Genomic DNA, 9,056 nt, shown 5'->3' on the forward strand with positions numbered 1-9,056 from the left:
ATACATAACACATGACCATGCCAGCGCAGACGTCTCTCTTGCACACCATATTTGATGCTTCTTATGTCCAACTTTTCTCTCAGGGTGCTCACACTCTGTCATGTATGCACACTGACATTACACATCCATCGGAGCATACTAGCTTCATTTCTTGCAAGCTTATGCGTGTCCTCAGCAGTCACAGCCCATGTTTCATTGCCATGGAGCATGGCTGTTCGCACACATGCGTCATACAGTCTACCTTTCACTCTGAGTGGCCCTTTTTTCACCAGCAGAGGTAGGAGCTCTCTGAACTTTGCTCAGGCTATTCTTATTCTAGCAGCTACACTTTCAGAGCATCCACCCCCACTACTGACTTGGTCACCTAGGTAACGGAAGTTATCAACTACTTCTAGTTTTTCTCCCTGGCATGTGACGGAAGTTGTTTTCTGCACATTTTCAGTGTTTATTGCCCCTGAGCATTTGCTGCACACAAAAACTATCTTCCCAGTTAGCCTTCCTTTGATATTGCTGCACCTCTTACATGTCCATAGCTTACACCGAGTACATCTCATAGAGTTTCTACCTACACCTTTTCTACGGATCGTGCAGGGGTTTGTGATTTATCTGCCTTCCTACTTATTAAGACTTTGCTTTTTGCTAGATTGATTCTAAGGCCCTTCAATTCTAGACCTTGCTTCCATACCTAAAACTTCTCTAGTTCTGATATAGCTTTCTGAAAAGGATGGTTTGAGTCACATTAATTTTACATTTTCACATGGTTAACATTCTTAATACTCAATAAAATCACATTTTTCAGTGGATGCCATTGTCTGCAGGATTTTGGACAAAAAACAAACTTGCTATATTCAACAGTTAAGTATTATTTTTTTTCTTTTTATTAATATTTTTTATGGAACTCTAAGAGGAAAATTTAAATCCAATTTTCCATGATAAGTAAATTGAAATTGTTTTGATTAACCAGGATAAAAGATAGATCAGTACTCTTTTTTTCTAGTTCTCAGTCCCAAACTGGTGAAATTTACATGGTTGCTATTCAGCGTGAATCTCTGTAGGTCACTCTAGCTAAGGTGGAAATTTTAGAGAGCTTCAACAATGAGAAAAATTAAAAGTATTATTTATATTTCATTTTAGTCATCTGAGTAAAGGTACATGGCCTAATGGATAGGGTTTTAGCCTCCTGGTCATAGCAACATGGGTTCAATTCCTGACCTGAGCAGTGCATTGTGTCCTTGAGCAAAGCACTTTTTTTTCACATCACTCCAGTCTACTCAGCTGTAATGAGTACCAGCTAGTGTAGCCCTCCCTTCAGCTATCACATCGTGGATGTTCTGCTGGGTGAAGAACCCAAGAAAATGTGTATGTTAGCTTGAGACTACATTAACACCTAAAACAATTAACAAAAGCATGGTACATGTTACCAAACCATACTCACATGCAACTTATGACTGGTTGTACTTTTTAGTCATGTATAGTTTTGTTAGTTGTCCACTCTGCTGGGTAGTTGGTGTTAGGGAGGGCATGCAGTTGTAAAAACTGGACCAAAACACACACAAGTCTGGTGCAGGCTCCTGTCTGGCCAACTACTGTCAAATCATCCAACCCATGCCAGCATGGAAGGTGGACGTTAAACAATGATGATAATGATAATAGTTTTTTTTTTACTAGTGAAGGCACATAACCTAAAGGTTAGTGTGGTGGATTCACAATTGTAAGGATGTGATTTTGATCTCTAGACCAGGTAGTCCATTGTGTTCTTGAGTAAAACACTTCATTTTATATTACTTCAATTCTCTCAGCTGAAAATGAGTACCAGTAACAGCTGGGAGTTAACCTTATGATGGTCTGGCATCCCATTTTGACAGGTCTAAGATACGATTTATAACTTGTTAAAATCAACTGTACCAAAATGAAATAAGTATGTTCTCTTCTTTCTGCAGAATACTTCAGTCTTCCCATCCATTTGATGGTCTTCAACACCTTAAGAGAGTAAAATGCTGTAAAACGCAAGAAGGTAAAGATTAGTTTATTTTCAGTATTATTTGTATGTTTTTGGGGTTTTTTTTTTTTTTTGAGATTTATTACTTTCGTTACTATTTATAAAACTGGTTCATTATAATCACTGTTTAACGTTCACTTTTCAACACTTGCATGGTACAGATAGAATTTGTTGAGATAGGAGATAGATTTTCTATTTCTGGATGCCCTTCCTGTCACAAACACTCACCTGTTTCCAAGCAAGGTAATATTTCCCTATGGCCAGACATGTTTTTCATGCAAGACTGAAAATTAACAATCTTGTTTGTATGACAGTGATGCTTTTTGACAACCATCACATGATGTCCAGATAAGGATACACACAAACACATACACATGCATGCATACATACAGAAATATATACATACATCTCATTTGTACCTATCATCATAGGTACATTAGGTTATGTACCAACAAATTTGCACAAAAACCTAGAAATACTTGTTTTCACAGAGAAACAACAAAAGAAACTGACACAGATTCTCCAAATCCAATCTATTAGTGGCACAGTGAAGATTTGTTAGCCATTCTAAAGATTTTCCATCTGAAAATTTTCCATTCTTATGTGAATAGATGCACACACTTGGGTGTATGCACTGACAGTTCAACCAACACACTAATTCAACTGCATACTTACAAACACCAGGAACTCTCGTAACTCCAAAAGTCTTGTCACTTTGTTAGTGACTGTCTTCTACTCTCTTAACAACTTGATTAAAACTCAAATAAAAATCACATACACATACATACAGCTTTCAGTTTTGCCTATCAAATCCACTCACAAGACTTTGCTCAGCCCAGGACTATAGTAGAAGACACTTGCCCAAGGTGCTGTGCAGTGAGCCAAACCACTGTGTGACAGCCCAGCAGAAAATCCATGAGTAGTAAATATTCAGTTTCATAGTTAGAAGCTGTATTGAAAGGAATTAACTGAATAAAATATATGTTTGGCAAAGTGATTAGTGAATGAACAGAGAAAGCATGAGGTAGAGAAAGCCAGTTAGTCTTGTTTTAGTGCTGGTGCCACAATAAAATGCACTCAGTGCACTCTGTAAAGTGGTTAGTGATAGAAGGGCATCCAAATATAGGGTAAACCAAAATAAAACATACCGACAAGATGTCCTGTAGCATATCTGGGAGGGCAGTAGCTCACAATGAAAATAAACACCCTACAATGAACTGTCCTGTCCAAGGAAAACAGATATACAATAAAATGATGTTTCTCTTTATCATTTGCTAAATTAATGAATAAAATGAATTGGATCTGTATATCTTCTTTTTTGAATTATTTATTTTAAATTTTTGTAAGTTATCGTTAATATTAAATTTGTTTAAGGTGACAGCTGGCAGAATCATTAGCACACTGGGCAAAATGCTTAGCAGCATTTTAAATTCCTCCAGGGTCGATTTTACCTTTTATTCCTTTAGGGTCAATTTAAATAAGTACCAGTTGAACATTGAGGTCAATGTAATCAACTTATCTCCTCCCCAAAATTGCTGGCCTTGTGCCAAAATTTGAAACCAATATTAAATTTGTTTATATAAAATATTTGTCTTTATATGTAGGCTCAGTTTTGCAAACCATTATATGCCTCAAATCACAATTACCAGAAGAAGTAACTAAAAACCACTTGACTCTGGAAGATTTGTTCGGAAAGGATTCAGCACCAGAAATGGCATGTCTACTCGGGAAACCTTGTGTAGTTCAAGTTCCTGTTTCAGCGCCTCATACTAGAAAGCAGTTTGAAGAAGCTTCAGTATATTGGCCTGTTCATTTCCATGAAGACAAAAGGTAAGCTGCTTGTTGCTAGTTTCATCTTATTTTTCATTTTTATCATTCTTAACATCTTATCTCTGCCATCAACTTCCACCGATTAATATATTCACCCCTACATACCTCTGAACTCCATCCCTGTCACTGTACATATCTCTCTCTTTCTCTCTCTCTCTCTCTTGCACATTCCTCCTTTACCCACGTCATCTTTCTACTCATCTATCTACAGTTTTATTATATTGCTACTTTGCACATTTTCTGTAATACCACTTATGACATTCTCTTGCCTTAGCTTCTTCTATTTTCTTTCACCTTTCTTATGAAACTCATATTCACCATTGAGAACCCTCTACTTTTCTTAACTATTCACTACATACCCCACTACCTCCATCTCTAGCTATCTGTCAGTTTCTTCTAACACTTTTGCGAATTATCCCCCTATCCCCACCCTTCTTGATCCTCTGTGTCTATTCTCTTTTCTACTCATCTTTCTCTGTCTTGACAGTCCTGATACCTCATCACCATGTATCTTTCTTTCCAGCTACTTTCACCCACCTTTGCAGGCTAACCGTGTATCTTATCCACAGCAAGAAACCTGTCCCTGTCCTACTATCATGCTTTAACTTCTTAGTACCTGGCATAAAGCTACCTCCCTCCCTCTCTCCAACACCCAATCCCATTTAGTCAAGGGTGTGTTTTTGTCTGTTATGTGTTAGGTGCTGACCTAACTAGTACTTGTGCCACAAAAACAGCACCCAGTACACTCTGTAAAGTAGTTGGCATTAGATAGGGTGTCTAGCCATTGAATCTATACAAAAGCTGAGAGTGGAGCTCAGCACAATCTTCAAGTAGTCAAACAATCTAACCCGTGCCTGCATGGAAGACATCAAATGATGATGACTGATATAAACACAAAAATGTCTAAATTTCCTCCTCAAACTGTCTCACAGGAATTCCCAGCTGCCTTCTATGCCACAGGACTGTAGCTCCTCCTCCTTATTATCAGATTTCTTGGTAAGGATATCCTTAAATCTCTGACCATGCAAAGGGTTCTTAAGCTTCCAAGTCCTTCTTTTCCAGATTGGTCTGCTTTTGGGCATCCTTCTGGCCTCAAGTCTAAAGTCACAAACAGCTAGTCTATTCTTCACCAGGGGGTACATTCTTCACCAGGGAGGGTCTTTGTATTTAAGAGTAGCCATGCGTACTGCTGTCACTGTGACCAGCATTTGTGAGGTTACCTCATAAATTGCTAGACAGAAAAGAATAAGAAAGAGGAAAACTCTCGTGATTAAATGTGTGTGTATAGGGGGGGATATTAGAGAGGAGGAGGTGACACCTGCACATAAATTTTTATTATAGTTGCTGTGTTATTTTATTCTTTTAAATTTATTCAAGACGAAGTTAAGTATCTAGCTTAAAGAGAGCAGTCATTTCAATTTGTTTACCCCTAGTTTAATAGAGGCACAAACACAGATATCATCATCATCATTATCGTTTAATGTCCGCCTTCCATACAGGCATGAGTTAGACAATTTGACAGGAGCGGGCCAGGTAGAAGACTTCCCTTGGCCACTGAGTTTCTTTTGGCAGGGTTATTCAGCTAGATGCCCTTTCTAACACCAACCACTCTGCAGAGTTAACTGAGTGCTTTGTATGTGGCACCAGCACAAGCAAGGTTAGTTTTGGCATGATTTTTACAGCTGGATGCCCTTTCAAATGCCAACCACTTTACAGTGTGGGCATAAACAAACATGTAGTAATAAAGGGATTTTTTGAATTTGACGGCCAGATTTTTTAATTAATTTTTCTTAACTAAATACTTTGAAACTTCAGATACTGGTAGAATATTCACATAGAACAGAGTTTACTCTTAACGTTTTTGACAGAATTTTGTATTTTAGAAGGGAACTAGACATCCTCCTCTTAACAATACCAGATGAACCAACAGCCTGACATGAGGTGCTGATGAGGGCAGTGGTATCAAAATCCCTTATACACCAAAAGGCACATACAGGAGGGGTGATGTGAAATGCCCCAGGCTGAGAAAATCAGAAAGACCATGGTGGTGCTCCAGCATGACTGCAGCTGCATGGATGACACAAGTAAAAGAATAAAAGAATAATACACACACACATACATATCTTTTTATACATGTACACACACGCAGACAAACACAGACACAGACACACACACACACACACACACACACACACACACACACACACACACACACACACACACACACACACACACACACACACACATGTGCATCTTCCATATACAAAAGCTAGTTTCCCTCTTTACCTCCCTCTGATGTTGCTGCACCTTTTGTGTGTCCAAAGCTTACACTGGGTGCTTCTTATAGAGTTTCTACCTACACCTTTTCTACAGATTGAGCAGGGCCATATACCTGAAAGGATTTGTGAATTGTCTGCCTTCCTACTTACTAAGACTTTGTTTCTAGAAATAAATTTTTCAAAAATGATTGTTTCCATGTAACTTTTGAGATGGATGTAAGCTGCATAGCTGCGCCAAACGCCTTACAGTGTGTAGTGACTACGTTTTTTCAATGTCACCAGCATTTGTGAGGTTACCTCATAAATTGCTAGACAGAAAAGAATAAGAAAGAGGAAAACTCTCGTGATTAAATGTGTGTGTGTGGGGAGGGGATATTTGAGAGAGGGCAGTGACACGTACACATAAATTTTTATTATAGTTGCTGTGTTATTTTATTCTTTTAAATTTATTCAAAACGAAGTTAAGTATCTAGCTTAAAGAGAGCAGTCATTTCAGTTTGTTTACCCCTAGTTTAATAGAGGCACAAACACAGATATCATCATCATTATCGTTTAATGTCTGTCTTCCATACAGGCATGGGTTGGACAATTTGACAGGAGCGAACCAGGTAGAAGACTTCCCTAGGCCACTGAGTTTCTTTTGGCAGGGTTATTCAGCTAGATGCCCTTTCTAACACCAACCACTCTGCAGAGTTAACTGAGTGCTTTGTATGTGGCACCAGCACAAGCAAGGTTAGTTTTGGCATGATTTTTACAGCTGGATGCCCTTTCAAATGCCAACCACTTTACAGTGTGGGCACAAACACACATGTAGTAACAAAGTTCATTTTATGATCATGAGATTTTAGGTTCCGTCTCGCCATGTGAAAACTTGAACAAGTGTCTTACACAATATCTTCAGGCTGACCAATGCATTCTATGTAAATTTAACACATGGTAAATGTATAGAAGCCCATTGTGTGTGTGTCATTGTTATCATCATCATTTAATGTTTGTTCCCTATACTGGCATCGGCTGAATGGTTTGACAAGAGCTAAAGAGAGCCAGAGAGCTATGCCAAGTTTTGTTGTCTGTTTTGGTATGGTTTCTACAGTTGGAAGTCCTTCCTAGTGTCAACCACTTTACTGTGCTTTTTTCATGGCCCCAGTGAAGTCACCAAATAAGTTGCAAGACAAGACAAACTCTCCCTGACTGGGGGTGGAGTATAGTATTGAGGGAGGTGGCTTTGTGCCTGTTGATGAGAGGTTAGAAAATAATAGAGGGGAAAAAGATAGCTGTTGTGCTGTGTAAGAGATGCAAAGATATCTCAAGAGTTGGAGGAGAGTGGGAGTGATGGCAGTGGATATATGTCAAGACATACCTTCAAGGCACAGTGGGGAAGAATATAGATGAAGTGATGTAGAAGATTGTACTGGGCAGGTAAGTGATAAAGGGGAACATTTCATTAGAATGTGTGGGGAGATGGTTAGATGGCTGTAGTAACCGAAGGTGAGAGATGTAGGAGTGGCTCAGGAGAAGGGGATTATATTAGATATGTATAGGCATTAGGAAAGCTAGAGGATTTAAGAGATGTAAGGATGAAGTATGGCTGAGCAGAGAGGGCATGGCTGGAGATATGTATATAGTAAAATAATAAAAAGAAAGTTCATGGTACACTATTATATATATTTGAAAAAATGAGTAGAGATGGCTTGGGGGGGGGATAATTTTTATTGTAATCTTAATTATAATGTTTACAGTGAGTTACTCCGATACGAGTTTCGAGCTTCAAGTAGCCGTTTTCAAACTGTAAAATGTATTGCTTTTACTGGTTGCTTAAATAGCAAAAGATGATACAGTTCTATATTTAAGAGATGAGGAATTATGTATATTATTTACATTTGACGGATATTTGTCCTCATCTTGTTTGTTGTTACCATTTGTTTCACTTGAAAATTTTAAAGCTCTACATAAATGGCAATTTGTGTTCAGCACACCAGTTTGGACAGAGTTATCATTTTTATAAGAATGGGATGGATCATGTCTGAAAACAGCTTCAGGAGTTGTGAAGAATGAATTTGTACGTAGTCTGTTTCTGAGAGCTGTTCTACTAGACCTCTGCCTAATCATTAAAACATTGATTTAATGATCCAGCATTAAGTACTGCAACATGCATTTGCTGATCTTAAGAAAATCTCATCTCTCTTCAGACTCCTGCCTTCGGTTTTCTACAATCTTCCTTGCTTTATACTTGTTTCTGGAGAGATTACGTCTTTTCTGTGTTTCTTCTGCTCATTCCGTAAAAAATTATTTGAAGGGAGCAGAAATTGAAAGAAGAGAAAGTGAGAAGAACAGAGAAAGAAAGTGAAAGATGTATGTGTTTTTATATGAAATGGACGTGTGTGTGTGTGTGTGTGCGTGCATATGTGTGAGAGAGAGAAAGATAGTGAAAAAGAGAGATAGAGTGAGTGAGTGAAGGTGTGTGCTGTGATGATTGATGTCTTTTAAGGTACACACACATATAGAAAATGTGACGTCATCGTATAACATGTTTACGATAGTTGATTTATGGAAAAGATTACAATGCTAAATTTTTGAAATGTAAATATGTGAATGGAAATTAAGTTTAATTTGTAGCTGAAATAGTACTGAATCTTTTGATACCCCATACGTCAAAACCTGTAACTCGGTTTTGGAATGCATAAGGAATTTCCTGTCTTGTTTTTTGTCCGCCACTACATTCCTCTATGGCAAGGTTTAATTTGTGTATACAAATTTAATTTGCGGTCCATGGGAAGAGCCATTTTAACGATGCGTCCTGCCCAGCTCTTCGAAACGCCGGTGTTAAAACGGGGGTAGCTGATGAAGAAGAATGTTCTCTATGTGGCTTGTGTGTTTTCTCGTCTACGTTTTGTTTGCAATGTCCTGTACCCAGATATGCACCTATACATACAGGTGGATGTCGGTAT

The 9,056-nt window shown here is 38.3% G+C and overlaps 1 protein-coding gene across 3 annotated transcripts in view; it reads left to right on the plus strand.

Annotated features, from left to right (window-relative positions):
* LOC106880273 (probable inactive tRNA-specific adenosine deaminase-like protein 3) overlaps positions 1-9,056 on the plus strand; it is a 66,104-nt gene that overhangs the window by 6,636 nt on the left and 50,412 nt on the right. For all 3 annotated transcript variants that reach the window (XR_001410730.2, XM_052968578.1, XM_014930146.2), the window contains exons 2-4: positions 800-854; positions 1,941-2,014; positions 3,604-3,829. Coding sequence is in view for 2 of the 3 variants with exons in the window: in XM_052968578.1 (XP_052824538.1) it covers positions 800-854; positions 1,941-2,014; positions 3,604-3,829 (355 nt within the window). In the remaining variant the exon portion in view is untranslated. The remainder of the gene's footprint in view (positions 1-799; positions 855-1,940; positions 2,015-3,603; positions 3,830-9,056) is intronic.

This window comes from Octopus bimaculoides, chromosome 6 (genome assembly GCF_001194135.2).
Source record: "Octopus bimaculoides isolate UCB-OBI-ISO-001 chromosome 6, ASM119413v2, whole genome shotgun sequence".
NCBI lineage: Eukaryota > Metazoa > Mollusca > Cephalopoda > Octopoda > Octopodidae > Octopus > Octopus bimaculoides.